Source organism: Engraulis encrasicolus, chromosome 22 (genome assembly GCF_034702125.1).
Source record: "Engraulis encrasicolus isolate BLACKSEA-1 chromosome 22, IST_EnEncr_1.0, whole genome shotgun sequence".
NCBI lineage: Eukaryota > Metazoa > Chordata > Actinopteri > Clupeiformes > Engraulidae > Engraulis > Engraulis encrasicolus.
In genome coordinates, this window is record NC_085878.1 from 34,654,342 (window position 1) to 34,674,341 (window position 20,000).

Sequence of the window (20,000 nt, forward strand, 5' to 3'; positions counted from 1 at the left end):
TTATTAGTGTTTTGGGGGAAAATACCAGCAGAGAAGTTCCTCTGAGACAGTTGGGGAGAATCTCAAGTTACCATTCGGTTTGTGTGTGTAACGTGGAGATAATACCATGAATTGCTTAAAATATTAAATAGACAACCGCAACTGTAATTTACGTAATATTAACCTTTTGATAAGACACATTTTCTCCTGTCACATAAACCGTGGCTTAGATACACCAGAGAGAGCTTGATATGCAATTTAATGTGGGGGTATTCCCTCACATATTCAGAATTTTTCAGGGGAATGCCAAATGCAGTACCTGTACACACGCAGTACAAGAAATGGCTGGTCTGACTTGGCACTTACTAAATGTGGGCCTGTCGTTCCTCAGGTGCCTGGATGGTCCGATGGTGCCAGCAGGAGCAGCTCTGTGTGTGGCAGTCGTCCAGTCCCACCACCCTCCACCTCTGAGCTGTTGTTAGTTCTTAGGGGCCTTCTGGACCTCATAGACCAGCACTGGAGGGGCAACTTTTCTCTTCATCTCAACCCTGTCTTTCTAGGTGGGAGCTGCATAGCCGTACCTGCATAAGTAGATAATATGGTATCATTATTATGATAATGGCATACTGGCACAGAAATGGACAACATTCACAAATACAATGTTTCATACAGAGCAAGCCTACAATATCCTTGTCAACCTGAAGTCAACTTTCCACAATGGGGTAGCAGAGAAAAGACATACAACAGAGTTAGAGGAGAGCAGAAAAGACAATCCTGACTGCACTGAAATTGCTCTCCTGAAAAGGCAACTGGCCCAGAAAACCGAACAACTGGTATGTTCGACGTGTGATCTCTCTGTATAAAAGTTATATTACGCACTGGTTCAGTTCTCAGTAATAACTTGATATACCATAATAAATTATTATCCAGACGTGTGTTCAGAAAAGGCTCGTCACAGCCCTTGTGGATAACATCAAATTAAAACATCAGATGAACGACTTGAGGAAGGACAACTCATATTGGCATGACAGTGAGTTTTAAAAACTGTGTTGGCAATTCTGAGGGCCAAAGAATAATCCAGGCCAACCCACTGGCTGGCTGGCTGTTTTGACTTTTTCTTAGTTCACAGACAATGGCAGGGTTGTCTGCAGCTTCAAGAGAACGCTTTGGAGGAAGAAGAGAAACATTTCGAGGGATTAAAAGATTCGCTGGAAATCCTAAAATCAACTCACAGGTGGGCCTGCATTAGTTTCACTAAGACCGCTATTCATTAGTGAGAGAGTGGGAAAGGGGGTGTAAATGTCAAAGTAAAATTTACTGAAACATGGGTTTCTACTTATTACACTTGAACAAATGCCAAGCCTGTCTAAATCTCTGCAGGTCTCTACAACACCTCTCTCAAAAAGGAACTACAAAGTCCTTCAAGGAAGACTGTACACCACAGACTTGAATACTTTAAGCCCCTACTGTATCATTGCAGTATGCCTAAAAGGGGCAGACAGCTTCTCTTTGAAATCAGCCTTGATGAAATGACGGAATTGTTTGGTAAACAAACACATTTGTGTTGTTGTTGTTTTTTTAGATGAAATAAAATACAGTTTAATTTTAAGTTAAACCAGGTGTCGATTACAATTAATATACTGCAGCACTCACTGCTAGTTCTAACAACTCCATGTTGTCAAAAAGTCATGGCAAGACAATGCAGCAAGCACGAGACCCATTGCCAATTCAATTTATGGCACGTTCTATATCAAAACGGACAGTTAAACACGAAAGGTACCTCTATCTGCACTTCATTTCAGGTTTAGCAGATATATTGTACGTATTTTAACGTAAAAAGTCTGAAATAGATTGTGCATTTATATATGACTATGGATAGGCCTACTGTGTTTGCCGATTGTGAGTCTCTGGACTAGCATTAGCTCTAGGTAACGCTATCTCTCCACAACGTCATGTAGCTAACATGCTAATGTCAATTCTTAGCTAAATATTGTGAATGAAAAATTAAACTACCCCATCGTAGGCTATTTAGCTTACGCGAACTACAGTTTAAACAAGTTCTCGTTAAACGTGAGGCTTTATACATGTTCATGTCATGTCACAAGAACAAACTTGCCTTTTCAACGTGGGAGGATGTTTGTACTCCATTCCGATGAGTCGACTCGCCTGTTTTCAAGAGTCCTTGCTGTTGAAAGAAAATGTAACCAATGATAATGCAAGGTTATTCCTGGATAGAGACGGCTTTACCTTTAGACATCTACATTATTACATACATACTGGAAAGCTTGCGTCCTCTTGCATATCAGAGCTAAATATCTTATATGAGCTGGCATCAACTCTACGTCTGACATCACTGCAACAGGTGAGTAGGCTAACCAAGCTAATGTCAAACCTAATTAGATTGCTTGCTTTTCTTGCCTCGTATATCTACCAATGGCCCCAAAATCATTCCAAGGTAAGTATTCATCGTATTATTGAATAAGTCATTATTTTATGTCTATATGAAGGCTTTGGAAAATCGCCAGTCAGGCAAACACTTTCTTCGCGCGCGCCCAGTGGATCTTCAAGTAGCAGAAAGAGCTTCAATGTATTACTGGAAGATGCGACTGTGTAACCCCAAACAACCGGAGGCAGTGGCCAGCCCGGTTTTGACAGGTGAGTGATGCCATCTGCTGTCTGCAAAGGACACGTGTCGGCTGTGCCATTCCAGTGCAAAGGTATAGGCAGCAGTAAACAGACTAAATTATGGGCTTATTCTTTATATTCTTTATATTTTTTTATATCTTGAAATACCATTGGATGACCATGTTTGAACTAAAGATACATTCTCTAACCCACATTTTTGAGTCAATGTATTGGCAAATTAATGCAAATTAATCTGGCTGACTCTATAGTTTAATCATACCACTGAACTAGGTTCAGGACTGGTTCTAGTCAATGTGGTGGCCAGGCGAGCACCCTCTTTACTTTTTGTGTATTTAGAAATTGTCAACTGTAGGCTAGGTGTCGTACACCTGATCAAGCACAGCTGATCTAGTGCCACGTATACTGTACAGTATAATGTGTAGTGCCCATGAATAATCAGTGTAAATGTAAAGCATAATGATTTATTTCACTTGATGTTCTTAGTCTGTTGGATTTTCTGATGTTACATGGCGCCCCCAAGACATTTGGTGCTCTAGGCCAGTGGTTCCCAACCTTTTTCTTAAGGGACCTATGTTTTTACTATTGTAAGCTTTGGTGACCCAACCACGCGAGCGCCCGCACGAGAAGGAGTCTCAAGATGCCCTCTGTTTCCTGCGAAAACTAATTTTAGTAATTTTATTCCTCAATTCGTCTTTGGTCAAATATAGAATAAATGTTTAATGTAGCACTTACAATTTGTTGCTTCTATGCATTTATTAGATGCTTTGTCTTTTATTCAACATGGGCTATATATATTTAAAATGAAACCCCTTAAAATCAAGAGGGTTCCGCGACCCCCTGTGGATCTTTGGCGACCCATAAGGTGGGTCCCGACCCATAGGTTGGGAACCACTGCTCCAGGCGACTGCTTTGTCTGCCTATGATGCCTGTTTCCAGCACTGACCGGGTTTGTGGACTCATTAATAATTTATCTGTATTCCATTTTCTCCTGATTAGTGCATGATGCCATACCTCTGGGCCTTGTAGGGACACCACTAGTTGACCATGATGAGGAGGTTCTCTACTGCTTTCTCCCTCTTGACCAGATTCGACTGTATCCCAACCTGGTGACACAGGACAACCTGCTGTGGTTATGTGATGGTATAGCTATCATTGAATGCGGCACTAGACTATTCAGATTCATAGGTAAGTCTCTCACAGCATTACATTTGGGGCCTGTCTACCCCAACTTCCTTGACCAAAGGGTGGCCAATATAATATGGTAACTATTGCAGGATCAGTACAAGCCACTGCTATAATGGCATAATTTTATTAGAATCATGTGGTGTTAAGGTTTTTCTTGAATGACTCTTTGCCATGTCTGAATCTTCAGTACTGTTTATAATAACTGGTAGTTAGAGTAGTTATATTGTATTTATACAATGTTGCTCAATCACTCAAAAGTATGTTCACCTTATGAGATGACAAGAATTAATAGAGTACTATTTCTGTATACCATATGATTGATGGGTATGCTGAGTCAAGATTTCTTTTTTTATTAATTTTGAAATGTTTATGTCGGCAATTTCTGCTCAACATGACATCCATCAGTGTCTATAAAGATACACATTCCAGCCATGTGCCCTGTCAGTCGGTGGTGAGCATAGGTCAACAGTGTGAGTGCTAGCAGCTGCTAGCGGCTGATATAAGAAGGAGCTGCGTTTGTTTTTGCTTCATTAAAGCTAATTTCCTGCGGACGGGAAAGATCTTACTGCCAGAGCACTTCAGTGATTATGAGCTGCTGAGCAGAGAGGCAACCGTGATTGGCATGGCAGAGTTCGCAGAGGCACTGCAAGACCAATGTGGTGAGGCCGAGCGCTTTACATTTTTAAAGATTGTGGACTTAATGAGTTCGAACTGTCCCTGGACATGACATTTATATAATGGCTGCTAGATTTAATTTTAGTGCATAACTTGATGTCTATCTGCAAAAGTATTCCTGCTGCTCTGACATTTTATGTAATAAACATCCCATATCGGACTCTCTCCCCTCCTCAGAGATGAATAGCAATCCTGATATTCCTCAGATGTCAGACGTTGAGTCTGTTGCTCAGCCTTTGTATGTCATGACCTTTGACCTCCTGGTGAAATACCCTGATTCGTCCCTGGGCCAGCTTCACATAGACAGCAATCTTGAGGGGAGCCGGCTCTACATAACAGGCTCAGGAGTTGTTTTCCAACATGTGCAGTAAGTAAGGCTTTATTTCCCCACAGATAAAAACGTTTTCTGAGATGCAGTAGATATTATGATGAACAAGGCGGCGAGCGCTTAGCTTACTGTAGCTCTGAGGGCCGGCGTTGTTGTTTTAGGACAGGGGTGGGGAACCTATGTCTTGAGGGCCGTTTTATCCGGCCCCCGATATAATTTTAATGTTATGCAACTTCACATGAAATATGAAATATTTTGTAAAGAAATCTTAGCAATTACATTTTCAATACAATTAAGTTATATTCAGGGGGCCTAGAGAAGGTGGGGTCTGTTTTAAAGGTGGCTGCCTTCAATATAGGCCTAAAGTGCAGGGGGAAATCCTGGTTTGTGCTCATAGTACGGCCCTCAGAGGACTTTTACGGCCCCTGGTGGAATTTGAAGTGGCCCCTCGAATGAAAAAGGTTCTCCACCGATGTTTTAGGGGCTGGCTGGGAACATGCTGTTTTCTGAGATGTAGATATTATGATGGACAAGGCGAGCTAGCGCTTGGCTTACTGTAGCTCTGAGGGCCTGTGTTGTTGTTTTAGGGACTGGCTGGGAACATGCTGTCTGCCCCTGACCGAGGAGGCCTCTCAGCTGCCTGCTCTGTGTGAGTACCTGGACGCCCAAGATGGGGCCTATCAGGTGTTCAAGGAGGCCCTCTTCAAGTGTCTGCACAAGAGGAAAAACTCAACTTCAACAAGTGAGCCATGAACTCAAAGACACCAAGACCAAGAGTGTTTCTTTTGCATCAGTAGTGAAAAAACAAGAAGTTTCCCTTCGTCTGTTACATTGGGGTGTGTTTTTCCTCTCCGTCTCTTTTACAGGACCCTTTACCACAAAGCCATGGTCTGCTTCAGTGGCGGCATGTACGGTTTATAAAATAGTAAAAGTTTACGTTGGAACATATTGGTACGCCACTTATTTGCAAACTTTGTTGAAGGTGCGTAAAATCTAACAGCGTTCTGTTGCTTTAACTGTGGCTTTTAATCAGTCTTTCTTCTGCTTGAAACCTATTCAAAAGTTATACCAAATAAATCACAAGCAACATTTGTTTGAGTTGGTGGTCGGTGGCGCGCCGCTTTAATTGCATGGTGTAAAAAATATATTTGGCTGCCACAGTTGTGTGTTAGTTCATTCTGTTCCTTCCCGTCAGTATCCGGAGCTGCTGTCTAACTCCAGTAAGGTCCGCTGGATCTGTTTTGGTCACAGCCTGCATGTGAATGGGGACGGGCAAATATTCCGACATATATTAAACTTCCTCAGATCCGGTCGCTTGCTACTTCCAGCTGATTTCAGGTAAACAGAAAAGGCCCATCATCTTCCTTGTGGTGCTGTAGGGCGGCCGGTGGCCTACCGTTGAGGCCTGCCTGTCGAGTTGCGCTACTGTGCAAACCACTTTTGCATCAGTCATTATGGTAAGGGCAGAGGTGGACAAACGTAGGCCCAATGTGAAGCACAAAGATTGCGGCAGAATACATTATTTCTTATTACTGACAGGCAAGTTGCCTGCAACATTTAGCCCTTCTTTCAATACTCTAAAACCAATGTGGCCCTTGTGCCAAAATAATTGCTCACCCCCGGGTTACGGTTATGGCCAGGGGTGTCATAGAGGGTGTCATGACTTAGTTACTTACCATGGCCCCATGTATATCGGGGGCCAACACAGTTTCTGATTTAGTATGATATATCGCTTGGGGGGTCCATTGGAACTGTACATAGGGCCGAATTGGTACATAAACGTGAATAAACACAGAAAAATGTGCTGTCCTTTGCTTCCTTTATTCATTTATGGTTTATGTTGGATTCAGCACCCAGTTAAGAACTGTGAGAACCATTAGGTGATAGTGTGAGCGTGTCTTCTTTACCTTTTATGTACATAGGCCCACAATTTGCTGCTACGCACCTGATTATGGCTACAGTATGTGAACAGGCTGCCTGTAGCTCATATCGACAAAGCAGCGCATATTGTATTGACAGAGCACCGGCCCTCTGTCAGAGCTGTCAGCTGAGTAGAAGGCTAATGTATTAATGTTTTCCAGGGAGTGGCCTTTGCTCTGCCAGGAGATTGAGGACTTCCAGATCCCGGCCTTGTCTGGAGCGCTGGAGGACTGCTCCGACTACAGGTGATGGAACGCTTGATCACGCTAACTTTTTACGAAACATTACTCCAGATGTCATTCAGCTGTCAGCAATGCCAGAACAATTGCACACAGGGCCCAAGGGCAAAACACTTATAGGGCCCCCCATATGACCTGCCAAGGTCATAATAGGCAGAGGTGTCAAAAGTAAGAGTAAAAGTAAAAGTACTTTTGTAGTGTAATTATTACAACACTAGCACATGGCATTACATACAGTTGTGCTCATATGTTTACATACCCCAGCAGAATAAACGCTTTCTTCGCGATTTCTCACAAAATATGAAGGATTACACAAAACCTTTTTTTTCACTCATTGCTAGTGACTAGCTGAAGATATTTATTAGCAATATTCTGTGTTTACTCTTTCAAAAGCATGATCACAACCCAAACTACCCAAATGACCCTGTTCAAAAGTTTACATACCCTAGTTGCTAATGCTGAATATGGCCCTGTTTAACATCAGGGACCGCTCTAAATTGTTTGTGGTAGTTGTGGATAAGGCTCTTAATGTTGACAGAACAGCACATTCTTCCTGGCAGAATGGTTGTTTCCTATAATATTTTGGGTGTCTTGCTGGAACCTCACATTTGAGGTTTCCCCTGAATGGCTCAATGATGTTGAGATCAGGAGAGTGAGACGGTCGCTCAAAAACTTCATTTTATTCTTTCTGAAGCTAGTGACGGGTTGATTTGGCTTTCTGTGTTGAAATATTGTCATGTTGGCATGTCCAAACAATGGACCATGTGCAGTTTCAAGGCTGATGTGTGTCAAGTTTCCTCCAGTATTTTTCACAGGGCAATGTATTCATAATTCTGCGAGTATGGATCAAAAGTATAATGCATTTGTAACTCAAATGTCCCCATGAAATCAGTGGTCCATGACCATGTTTCACAGAAGGGTATGGTGTAACTTTCATCATAGGCTCCATTGACTGTTCTCCAAATGGTACTGTTAATAGTGGCCTAAAAAAGTTCCATATTGATCTCATTTTTCCAAATGACTTTGTCACAGGCATTTTGATGCTTCTCACTGTGCTATTTGGTGTATCATATGCAAAATAACATGTTTGCATTTTTGTGGTAATGGCTTTCTCCTGGCAACCCCCAACAGCCCATCTTTCCTCAAGTGCCAACATTTTTTCATGTTGTCCTATATTTCACCTGAAGTTATTTTTTGGTTGTCCTATGCCTCCTGAACAATTTCCCTTGCAATGATCATTGCAATGCAATGATTCCCTTGCCCATTGGCTTGATTCCAACCAAACTCCTCATATTGCATTTCTGAATTGAAATTCCAACGGTGCCAACATGACAATATTTCGACACAGAAAGCCAAATCAACCCGTCATTAGCTTCAGAAAGAATAAAATGAAGGTTTTTGAGCGACCATCTCACTCTCCTGATCTCAACATCATTGAGCCACTCAGGGGAAACCTCAAATGTGAGGTTCCAGCAAGACACCCAAAGATATTATAGGAAACAACCATTCTGCCAGGAAGAATGTGCTGTTTTGTCATCTGAGAACATTAAGAGCCTTATCCACAACTACCACAAACAATTTAGAGCGGTCCCTGATGTTAAAAAGGGCCATATTCAGCATCAGAAACTAGGGTATGTAAACTTTTGAACAGGGTCATTTGGGTAGTTTGGGTTGTGATCATGCTTTTGAAAGAGTAAACACAGAATATTGCTAATAAATATCTTAAGCCAGTCACTAGCCATGAGTGAAAAAAAAGGTTTTGTGTAATCCTTCATATTTTGTGAGAAATCGCAGAGAAAGCGTTTATTCTGCTGGGGTATGTAAACATATGAGCACCACTGTAGCTGTTAAACCATTTACTCCATTGTAACTAATGGGATAGATAGACTGTGTTATTACTGAAAAACACTGAAAACCTATCAAGGACCCACCACAAACTTGATCCAACCAGTGCACACACACAGTTAGCTGATCGTAAGACGAGTACACAGGTCTACTGTTTACTCAGATAAGTTACTTCTGTGGGAAGGAAACTGTGTTTCTTTTTTTAACTTTTACTTTTACTTTTGACACCTCTGATAATAGGGCCCCCACCACCAATACAAGAGTGCCCTGGGCCCAGGGGCAAATGCCCTGCTCGCCCTCCCTATGGCTGTCAGTCTGAGTGAGGCTCAGCTCAACTCACAGACTCTCTGTACTATAATCTTTAAATGAATTCATATGTATTCGCTATTGGAGTTGCCTGGTGCAAAGTGAACAGTTTTTTTTGCATTGTCATCATTTCATTTCACGTTCACTCGCAGGGCCTGGTGCAGAGGAAAGGACAGGAGGAGTGAGGGCTCTTCTTCGTCGCTGTCTTTGGCCGCCTCCCTGACTACGGATGATGAAGAAGACTGTTTTCTGGGGATGTCATCTGCTGAGGTTGTGTTCCAACGAGCCACATACACAGTGCACCCATATCAAATCAAAGCAGTCTGTGGAAATACTTTATTTGGCAGACCTTAAATGCAGCTCCTTTCATATCATTTAATACAGTCAACGAAATGTCAACACCAGCTCTCCCTGAGAAATTAAAGCTCTTAGATTTTTGCAGCTATAATGTGATTACTGTTGATACGTCGATGAAATCTAATATGAGCAACCGTTGCTAGATATTCCTGTGGGATGGGTGACTGTGGGAAAAAAAATAATCCTGGATCAAGTTTTTAATAGCCTAAGGGTGCATTGATAGGTCTGAAGATAGCAATCAAGAAAGGAGAACCAAAAATACAGCAAACCGATGAAATGAAAGGGACTAAGACAAAGCATATATTGTACATGTGTGTGCAAGTTCGCTGACAGGTTTGGCCGGACCCGGGACAAAATCAATTAAAAGGGCCCCCGATATAATGTAATGAGAACCCAATTCTGGGCCCCCTTTCTCTGACCCCTTTGTCCCCCCCTGTCAGCTTCCCTGTGTGTAGTGTACGTATACATACGTACACTACACATGTGTAACCCTTAAACTTTTCACAGGACAGCACGGACTTCGAAGTACAGGAGACACCATTGCAAGAGAGCCCAGACAACTCCTTCCTCCTGTTGGATGACTCCTCCAGTAGACATTTCTGCCCTTTAGCCCAGAGTAGCTACAGCCCCTGCTTAAAGGTATAAAGAAGGAGCATATATATTTTTTTCTTCATCAATTATAGTTCCTGAACTTATGTAGTATTTTGCCCGTTCGCAAATCTTTTGTTTTTCATCACCATCGATTTCCAAGAATAAGTGCTATGACTTAGTATTATGACTTGGAATTTACACTTTTCATGCATGAATAGGTGGATCTTCTTTATGTTTGCCATGTTGGATTTCCAGTAATAAACATATTTCGCTGACAAGCTTACTGTCCTTTAGTCAGACTGTTAAATAGTAGTTTATTATTTAGTAAATATGAATGAAAAGATAAAATATTGTATTTAGACAACATACATTGTGAAAATGAATGACTTCAATTACATACTCTCCCATATCTTTAAAGGAGAAAGCATGGCCAAACTGTAATGTCCCACCACCGCGATCACGGCCTCCACAATATCAAACATGTCCTTCCCACAGCCTACTTCGAACACCACGGTAGAGCAGCCACCAGACAGAAACAATGTCCCAGAGCCGTCCACAGCCAGCATCGGTCACTCAGTCGACCCCTCCAGCGTCTCCAGTGACCTGTCGGCCTCCATCAGGAGCCTGCTGGAGAAGATACGCTGCACCTGTCTGGAGAGCCTTCTGCAGAGGCTGAGGAACAGCATCGCAACCAGCCAGCACACTGTACAAATACTGTATTACATTACATTACACTTAGCTGATGCTTTTATCCAAAGCAACTTACAGTTATTTAGGTATAGGATATTGGTTACAGTCCCTCCCTAGAGCAACTTGGGGTTAGGTGACTCAAGGGCACTTCAGTTCATCCATGGATGAAGGCGCTAGTACTGTTAGGGTGGGATTTGAACCGGCACCCCTCTGAACTAAAGGCCAGCACTCTACGCGTTGAGCCATGGCTGCCCCAATATTAAATATGATAATAAATAGTGTTATTTTAATGCTTAAAAAGTTGAAATGTTTGCTATATCTCAGATAACATTTGGTCCTACTCAGGGTTATTGTTAATATTGTTAATTTTACTCTTTGGTCAGTGTAATATTTTCAGGAGAAAAAACACTGGTGTGGTGGCACCTAGAGCAGAGTGGGTGGTTAATCATCTTGAGTTGAAATGACACTGATCATCTGCAAAATTGTACACTGACTGTTATACTTCACTGCTAGTAGTTGGACTCTCAACAGTATTGTAAATACTCCATCTGAAATTATATAACTTAACCCTGGAATATTAACTCCCTGTTTTTTTTGTTTTTTTTTGTTTTTATTTGACTGTGCATCAGCTGCATGGCGGTGACGGTGGCATTGGCAACACAGCCACCACAGCCGCGGCGTCATCTCTGAGGCCAGAGCTGCTGTCCATCCCCAAGGAGAGGCTGCTTCAGATCCTGGAGGAGAGCTTCAAGAGGAAGCCCAGTCTGAACATCACCAGGCTTCCCAGTGTCCACAGCAGCAGCTCCAGGACCATCATACAGATGTCCTTGTCATCTGGGTCATCGCTCATGGAGGCGCACGATTTCTCAGGAGCAGGTCTGAGACTCCTTGTTACTCTGTTAACTAGTATCAGTATTGCATACTACAGCTTTAGCAATCAGGGGTGTCGTACAGGGGGTAAAGTGTGACTGAGTCACCAGGGCCCCGGGTCTGATTAATGTAGATACATGCAGCTGATTGTATATGGAGCTGATTGTACATAGGGCCCATAATATCCTGCTATGCCTCAGTCATATCAGTTATTTCCTGTGTGTAGCACTGTGATTATTTGAGTGAATGCTGTAGGAGAGTGTTTTGAGAGTGGTTTAAGTAGCAGTGCTGTATCTGAAGTAGTTCATATTCTACAGTATAGCAGGTATGCCAAACTCAGTGGCCGTGGCCTACTGTGTCATTTTATGTGACTCATTAGATCATATCAAATGTGTTTTACCGTACAGCTGGACCACATACACAAACCATTAACATATAGTAGTAACATGACTTGAACACTGTATTTTGTGTACCACAGGAATTATGAGTGGGCCCAGGCCAGTGTAATACAGTGTAACAATGACAGAATATTGTGCAGGCATATTTTATCTACCATATACGGTAGTATGATGGGGATGAGTGTTTACTAAATTTGTAAAATTGAGTATACTGTAGCTTCACGTTATGTATTAGGTACCGTACGTGCATGCACATTTTTTTTGTCCATATTTGAATAAATATCGAGTTCAGCCCCCGACTTCATCCCAAATTTTGATTTTGGCCTACTGAGAATTTCAGTTTGACACCCCAGTTCTATAGTATATCGTACACTACCGTATAAGTCACACTTTTTATGGTTTGACTGCCCATGCAACTTAAACTCCGGTGCGACATATAGCCCTACAAATATAGTAAATCATTTTGTAGAGAGATGGACTGAAGTGTAATCTCAGAGGGGAAATTCCTGCTGGGTGTACTTTACTGTATGTGTTGGCACAGGAGGGGATGGATGTAACTGGACCGGTCTGGGCCAGTCGGGCGGCCGTGTGCTCAGCATGGGCCACCCTCCAGTGCTGGGGAGAGGGGAACCAGGTGGCTTCTTCACACACAGCATCATCTACACTTGCACCTACCGGCACGCTGGTGAGTAGAGCGGCAAAAAAAGGGGAAAAAAAGAAAAAAAGAGTGACATAGATAGATATCATACCAGCGTCAGGCCGTGAAGGAAACATGCTGTCCAGCTGTAATGTTACACAAGCTTTTGACAGCAGTGTTCTCTTAAATGACTGGGGAAAAGTAACTCAATGAAATACCAATGAGTCTACAGCAAAAAGAGGATAAGATGAAATGAAATGTCTTGTCTATCCTATCCAGCTTCCCATCCACACCTGGCTGTTACGCCGATGGAAGATCCCAGGGGTGAGTCAGTCTCTCGCTTGGCACTTGATGAAATGCCTTGAAAAACACACTGCATGGAAATAACTGAAACAGTAGACGGAATGAGGGAGCTCAGGTTGTGTTGAAGTGTTTCCAAAGGCAGGATGGCAACTGTCAGTCCTCCTAGACAGCTGGGCCAACTTGCTTTGTTTTCGTACATGACGCATTGAGGCCACTAGGGGGAGTAATAGCATTCCTTTCGTGCCAGCATCGCCCCTGTTTGCTTTTAACCTCAATCTGTTTTTTTCACCCCTAGCTAGTTCCATTATTAAAAAGGTAATATATTTGAGAAAATACCTCACAGACAGCTAAAATAAACCATTGAGGCTCTTCAGAAATGTGCGCTGAAGAATCACTGTGTTTACTTTCAGCAAGGGTTCCTGGCCACATAGGGGCAAGCACTCAAGTTCTTTTTCAGTATGAATTATTCATTCTACCAATTAGAGTGGCTGGCTGTGTTACATCGGTGTGTTTGATTTGTGGGTTTCTCCTCCACTGTTTGGAGAAGTGGAGAACAAAGTTAGACTCTCAGAGGAAAGACTCTGAGGTATTTCCTGCAATAGTGTGGTGGTGGAGGTGGTGGTAAACAACCTGATCTTTTTCCTTCCAGATGTGGCCTTTGCCCACTTCAATCTATCTTACGAGGAGATGGTGTACGGGCGAGAGGGCCATGCTTTTCTGACGGGTGTCATCCTCGACTCCAAAATGAGAGACGTGCCAAGCAGCACCAGGGACCTAGCTCATTCGATCTATCTGCTGTGGGTAAGGGGATGACTGAAGAGCTACAGTACTCTGACCTTCTTGCTTATATGTTTAATGTTTTTAATTATTAGGCTTTATAAGTTAGAGTGCATAAATGGGCTATATGCCAGTCAGGCAGTCAGGGTCTTTGCACTGTAAAACTTGACAGATCTCAATTTAAGTTTAAAATCATTCAGTATCTCCTTTACACAGGACAAGCCTAAATGGATGAATACACATATGCTACGCCATAGAGTGCAATTTTTATGTTTTTGTTTGACGATTAGTGCTTTCTGATTTACAGACGGGTCAAACTGAAGCAGAAGAGTTTGTGAAGGACTTGCTGGCCATCATAGAAGTCAAGTATGCCAAGAACCAGGAGATGTTACAGCAGTGGTTGCACGTAAGCTAAGCTGTCCATCTCTAAAGAGCGTGCCAAAGAGTTGTCTACACCCTGACAAAACACAGAAGGTGCATTTGGCTGTTTGTTTCTGGTCCACAGTTCACGCTGCCCATGGCAAGACGCTACACACAGTGCATGATGCTGCTGGAGAAACACTGCTGCCAGACAGAGACCCTGTTCCCGTAAGACACAAGAACAAGCCTGGGCCATTTACAGGTATGAGGCCAGCACCCCAGCTAGCTCAGACAGACAGAGAAGGAAGGAGAGAGCAGAGAGAGAGAGAGAGAGAGAGAGAGAGAGAGAGAGAGAGAGAGAGAGAGAGAGAGAGAGAGAGAGAGAGAGAGAGAGAGAGAGAGAGAGAGAGAGAGAGAGAGATTAAATAAACAAAGGCACCATTACCAGATACAAAGCATTTCATCTTTATTAAATATGTGTGAACTTGTTAGGATTAAGAAATATGACACTTGAGTACACATTCATGCTCCAGCTACAGATGGAAATTGGATTTTTTTCCTTCTTTTTTTTTTCTTCCTTTTTTTTCCCACTTTACTCTCCAGTTGCAGTTAAGAATGGCACTTCAGTGATTCCCTGGTTTGCTGGTTAATACAGAAATGTACAAAGTTACCACAGTTCTCTCCTAAACACTAGAATCACAAAGCACCGAGAGGTGCAACTATTTACAGGCAATGTACAGATTGTTTTTGTTTTTAAGCCAAAAAAATGAAAAGAGCAAAAAGAAATGCATCCAAAGTAAAGTTGAAATGAAAAACTGAAACGTTTAACAGACATACAGTACAGGAGATGTAGCAGTAAAGTAAGCAGGTTTCTTGTCCTTATATTCCCTCCCATATAAATCACACAGGCTGATCAGCTTTGGGACGAGAAAACGAGCCAGCGAGCCCCTCTGCAATCACTAGTGTCTGCAATGGCGCTAGATGAAGACAGGATTTGCACCAGTGGCTAACACGGCAGCCTCTACCACAACAGTGGCAACGACAGCGCAGAGAGAGGAACTCCATGCCACTGACCGCAGATCAGAGTTTGCACACGAAAGAAAAGTCCCAGACACGCAAAGACCCAAACAATGAAACCAAGTCACATGTGTCACGCTGCTTTTTCAGAGCATAAAAGGCATATTGCTTTCATAGAAGTGTCTTAAGCGTATGCTAATACAACACATACTCTTGAGCCAAACTCACTAAGAACTGCTTTTTAACTAAGGCGTGCGATTCCTGCTTTGTCATTTTGCAGTCTGCAGCATAAGTGGTCAAAGAACAGATAAAAGTGGGGGGAAAAACAAACAGAAAAACAGTTCAGAACTGTATTGTAAACTACTACAATAATTATTTACACAGTGACAGGTATAGTACAGAACACTACTTCACCAGTACTTTTTTAAAAAGAAGATAAATACACAAAGAATATTTTTAAATCAACTTTCTTTAGAAAAAAAAAAGATATAAAAGCTATGAAAGCTCAAAAGTGGCTTGAATAGAACAGTGCTATATCCCCCCCAGCTCTTTTTCAGTGAGATGAGATCAGATGAGATGTGCTGCTGGGACCTCCACAGGGAAACAATAAAATTCTTGCTTGACGTCCATCCTCTCCTCTCCTCATCTCTCCTCTTCCTTGTGTGAGGCTGACATTGTCTTCTTGGTGAGTGCAGCTGGGTGCTAAACCTACAGACACAAGGCAGGCGTGAGAGTTAGTTACACACTGCAGTTGTCTTTTTTTTGCTTATCCCATAAAAACAACACAGGATTGTTTTTTTATGTGTGTATGTGTGTGTGGAGAAAACAGAAAGTCAGCATGGGAAATGTTTTCCATATGGTCAAGGTCATGCGTGGTTGTCAAGCACAGTGGTCATTTCTGAAAGGATGGAAGGTGGGTGGGTGGGTGGGTGGGTGGCTGATGGAGTTTGTAGGTTGGTGGGGTGATGGGAGCCAAACATGTGAAAAGCATTGCCTCACTTACTCAAAAAAGCAGGATTACAGCAATCACACTATAGTGGATGGGCCTATGATTTGAGCTGCTTTCTGTAGATGGAAGGAGAGGAGAGGAGAGGAGAGAAGGGAGCGCTTGGTTACTGGGGAGGATTAATGGGAACGTTATGGGTCTTCAGGAATGATGCCAGGCAACTCCCATACAAAATTGAAGAGTTTCATTGCAAAATAGTTCCATTTTGTAATATTTCAGAAAATTGTCAATTTTTGTATTAGGCGTTCTATTGCATTGCATTGCAAAATGCTTTTCACAAAGATGATAGGACTTCTGGACAGTCATTTCCAGTAATAAAATGCAGTCTAAAAGTAAAAAATGGTGGGTACACCGTATTGCAACGAAACTCTTCATTTGAAACATACAAAGTGATTCCATGGCTTTAAGAGTCTTATATGAGGAAAATAAGAAATGGGCCATACTGTATATGAGTAAGCACACATGCATATTCCATTTACAGTGTATATAACATTGTAATATATGTAAGCAAGGCTCTAAATTAACTTTTTTCTAAAATGGCTGGTAGATGTTAATCTTAAGCATTGTAGATGGAATGTCTGTGTGTCTTGCTGATATATGAGGAAAATGGGCCATATAAGACCATAAAGGATTCATTTTTTAAGTTTCACATATTTTTTGTATGGGCTGATTCGCACACACAAACAAGGTCACGTGGCTGTGTTTGTGTGTGGGTGTGGGTGTACAGTATGTTCATTTTAGTTGTGGGGTAAATAATATCCAAGGTTGTTCCTCCTGTCCCAGTTATGTGAGTCCACAAGGGTTACATTCAGGGTTGCATTCAGTGTTAAATCATGCAGGTAGGACCGCAATAAACACGAAGGAACATGCATTTGGGTTCACTGTGCAGTCAGAGTTAATGGCATAAGCGGTAAATGAAAGGGAAACCCTGATAGTACAGCGATGCACAAGATAACACTATGCAGAGATTGTTTTTAATTGTGATGGATGATCGTATCTCAAGTGTGTTTGACACTGTATAAAATAGTCTCACTCCATCCAAACAAGCACAGGCAGCATACAGTACATGCTCAAGAGTGGCAATGGTGTTGATGGCAACCTTATAGTGAAGTGGAAGCGCAAGCCAGCACAACCACACCAAAAACACTTGGCTGGGGTGTTGAACTGGTAAACACAGTGTACTAACCCACACACCAGTAAACAAACACCCATAACACACCAGGGCTGGATGTGGGAAGAAACACGGCAAAGTCCACCAGCCGCTAATAGTTTTTCAGACATTTTTTGATGTCTGAAACTAGGGCTGCACAATTAATCGAAAATAATCGAAAATCGTGACAGAATCGAGAAATCGTAGTCGTGATTTCAATCGTGATTTAATCGTGGCAATAGTAACCTACCTTTGAGAGCGTCCTTGAGGCCAGAACATACTGACAGGCTGGTGTTTCTAGCCAGAAATCTGTCCACCTAAGTTTCATGCTATTACCTTTACATAATTATTACAATTCATTTTATTTTGCTCATCCCATATAATTAATTCTTGGCTATATTTCATCTTGTTATAATTTTCAAAAAATCAATAATCGTGATTAATAATCGTGATTACGATTTTAACCAAAATAATCGTGATTATGATTTTTTTCCATAATCGTGCAGCCCTATCTGAAACCAGACACTTGAACGTCTATCCCCAACCCCATACACAGTCAAACCAACATGCGTGCCACATAGCCACAAACAAACAAACACACTCAACACACACGTGCACACACACACGTGCACACACACACACGCACACACACACACACACACACACACACACACACACACACACACACACACAGAAACATACTCAAACTTTAGCATCTATTATGTTGTATGAACACAATATGTGCTGAATCCTGCATTTTCGCCAGCCCAGTAGTTACATTTATACACATACACACACCCTCAATACGTATATACTGACCGCTGAAATGTACTGGCTGTTGAAGCGTGGCTTGTCGTCGACGGGCGAGGTGACCGCGGAGTAGCAGGAGGGGTCGCAGGGGGAGCTGGGCTCCTCGGACAGCGCCTCCGGCAGGTGGTGGCTAGACACGCAGCCACTGTCCGAACCGCTCGAGCCGCCACCTGACAGACAGTGTGAAGATGAGCCTGAGCTCTCAGTGGCTGTGGGGGGTGCCGGTAAGAGTGTGTCAGTGTTAAGGGAACTCACATGCACATGCTTGTACTGTACTGTACTATACTGTTCATACGCTACAACAAATGTGTGGCTACTGTATACTCAGAGTAAATGTACAGTGTTAGTAGAAATAAGAACAAAAATATGGATAATCTTCTTTGGTGTATTTCTACGTACTATATACTGTACATGTATATCAATGACAACTTTTTACCATACTTTGCATGCCAATGAATGTTTTAGTTCATATGCAGAGTTAATAGTAGATGATTAAGCATCTTGAGTGCATTTGGTATGTATTGAATGAACACTACATTTTTACTGTGTACAGTATGTCTCGGCAGGCATGAATTATACTGCATACTGTAGTCAATGTACAGGTATTCTTGACTACATTCTATGTGGTGCGGCTGGTCATTGATAACAAGGCAATGCATACTCATGGAGGACCTACTGCCGACAGTCCCATTCCATGTGCTATGATTTCAGGCAGCATGTCTTACACTAGTTTATTTGCTACTTCTTGACTACCCTCTATGTGTTGCTGGTAATTGGACTCATGGAGGGCTGGCTGCTACAGTGTATGTGATGCAGGTCATTCATAAGAAGGCAATACGTACTCATGGAGGGCTGGCTGGTGCTGGTCTCCTGCTCCAGCTCGTCCTCCTCAATGCAGGGGCTGATGAGCCGGTCCCCGGGCATGAGGGATTGGCTGCTGTACATGTGCAGGTTGAGAGGCCCCAGCAGCGTGGACGAGGGGGGCCCGCCCGCCACCTGGGGCCCACCGCTCATCGCCGTGTTCATCGACGCCGCCCGCTTGAAGGGGTTGGAGTGGTCGAACAGCGACACGGCGATGGACGCCCTTGTCCTGGCTCCTGGGGCAAACGGAGAAGCGGCATTGTTAATAGTGGACCAAGGACAAGGACATAAAACTCTGCCTTCATTGATTAAGCAGTATAGAAAAGACAGGAAATAGTCGGGAAATGGCCCAGGCCAGATTCTAACCTGGGTGCCCCTGGGCAATGTTGCCCATACATGGTGTGGCGTATTAGCACAGTGGGCTACAGTGCCCCCTGCCTCTGTGCAATCTAACTCTATTTTAAATAATAATCAAAAATATATCGGCACTTCATGATGAAGTTGTATTATATTTTCTTGTCCCTATTTGAGATCCTGGCAACTTGTTTCAGCATTACCTCGGCCCTTCATGATGTAGTCGATAGCCCGGTCGTTGATAGCAGCATCGCTTGGCTTGATGTCGAGAAAGGGCTTGTTTCCGACTCCCATTGACACCATCTCCTGCATGCGGAGCTCTGCAGAGGATCAGAGAAGAGAAAAAGCCATCAGTTCACGCTACATCGCACTGCACAGCTTTCACTAAATGAAGAAAAGAAGGGGTGACTGACACACCACCACCATACCACACATCGCATCGCCCTGGAGCAGCAATATACCTGAGAATTTGCATTTAAATGTAACACTTTTTGACACATGGCTGTGAGCCGAGGTGGGTAAGGGTAAACCAATCCCTGTGAGATTCAAATGGCGCGCAGTCCCCGACACGTTCCACTCATGCCCAGGGCGGCCTGGCTGAGGAGCTAGCGGCCTGAATAAAACATGGCATTGTGGGCAGACAGGGGGTGTTGTGTGCTGGCTGCACTGCTGTGCCAGGCGTAACCAGAGAGCCTG

General features: G+C 42.9%; 3 protein-coding genes across 5 annotated transcripts in view; 2 read left to right on the forward strand and 1 right to left on the reverse strand.

Annotated features, from left to right (window-relative positions):
- LOC134438656 (uncharacterized) overlaps positions 1–568 on the forward strand; it is a 1,891-nt gene extending 1,323 nt beyond the window's left edge. Inside the window, exon 4 of the mRNA XM_063188269.1 lies at positions 371–568. Within this exon, the coding sequence (XP_063044339.1) occupies positions 371–568 (198 nt within the window). The remainder of the gene's footprint in view (positions 1–370) is intronic.
- A 1,256-nt stretch (positions 569–1,824) lies between these two features.
- LOC134438903 (BTB/POZ domain-containing protein KCTD19-like) lies at positions 1,825–15,750 on the forward strand. Of its 2 annotated transcripts, none has more exons than XM_063188622.1 (19): positions 1,825–2,341; positions 2,487–2,634; positions 3,622–3,810; positions 4,347–4,469; positions 4,663–4,852; positions 5,401–5,555; positions 5,680–5,795; positions 6,009–6,151; positions 6,895–6,978; positions 9,276–9,393; positions 9,988–10,119; positions 10,567–10,776; positions 11,391–11,637; positions 12,571–12,714; positions 12,946–12,990; positions 13,619–13,770; positions 14,054–14,152; positions 14,252–14,368; positions 15,015–15,750. In XM_063188622.1, exons 1-18 carry the CDS (start codon positions 2,075–2,077, stop codon positions 14,336–14,338), a joined length of 2,649 nt encoding a protein of 882 aa, XP_063044692.1. In that variant the 5' UTR covers positions 1,825–2,074; the 3' UTR covers positions 14,339–14,368; positions 15,015–15,750. The 2 variants fall into 2 exon arrangements, with proteins under 2 accessions (XP_063044692.1, XP_063044693.1); XM_063188623.1 differs by having other exon boundaries at positions 12,574–12,714.
- plekhg4 (pleckstrin homology domain containing, family G (with RhoGef domain) member 4) overlaps positions 14,556–20,000 on the reverse strand; it is a 93,711-nt gene continuing 88,266 nt past the window's right edge. For both annotated transcript variants that reach the window (XM_063188621.1, XM_063188620.1), the window contains exons 22-26: positions 19,508–19,624; positions 18,932–19,186; positions 18,099–18,298; positions 16,127–16,188; positions 14,556–15,831 (exon numbers count right to left, since the gene is read on the reverse strand). In XM_063188621.1, coding sequence (XP_063044691.1) covers positions 16,150–16,188; positions 18,099–18,298; positions 18,932–19,186; positions 19,508–19,624 — 611 coding nt within the window. In that variant the 3' untranslated portion in view covers positions 14,556–15,831; positions 16,127–16,149. The remainder of the gene's footprint in view (positions 15,832–16,126; positions 16,189–18,098; positions 18,299–18,931; positions 19,187–19,507; positions 19,625–20,000) is intronic.

Excerpts from the sequence above, each read along its gene's own strand:
- LOC134438903 (XM_063188622.1), top strand. The coding sequence starts at position 2,075 with ATGTCACAAGAACAAACTTGCCTTTTCAACGTGGGAGGATGTTTGTAC. Across the intron at positions 4,470-4,662 it reads GGCACTGCAAGACCAATGTG|AGATGAATAGCAATCCTGAT; the intron begins GTGAGGCCGAGC and ends TCCCCTCCTCAG. Across the intron at positions 4,853-5,400 it reads GTTGTTTTCCAACATGTGCA|GGACTGGCTGGGAACATGCT; the intron begins GTAAGTAAGGCT and ends TTGTTGTTTTAG.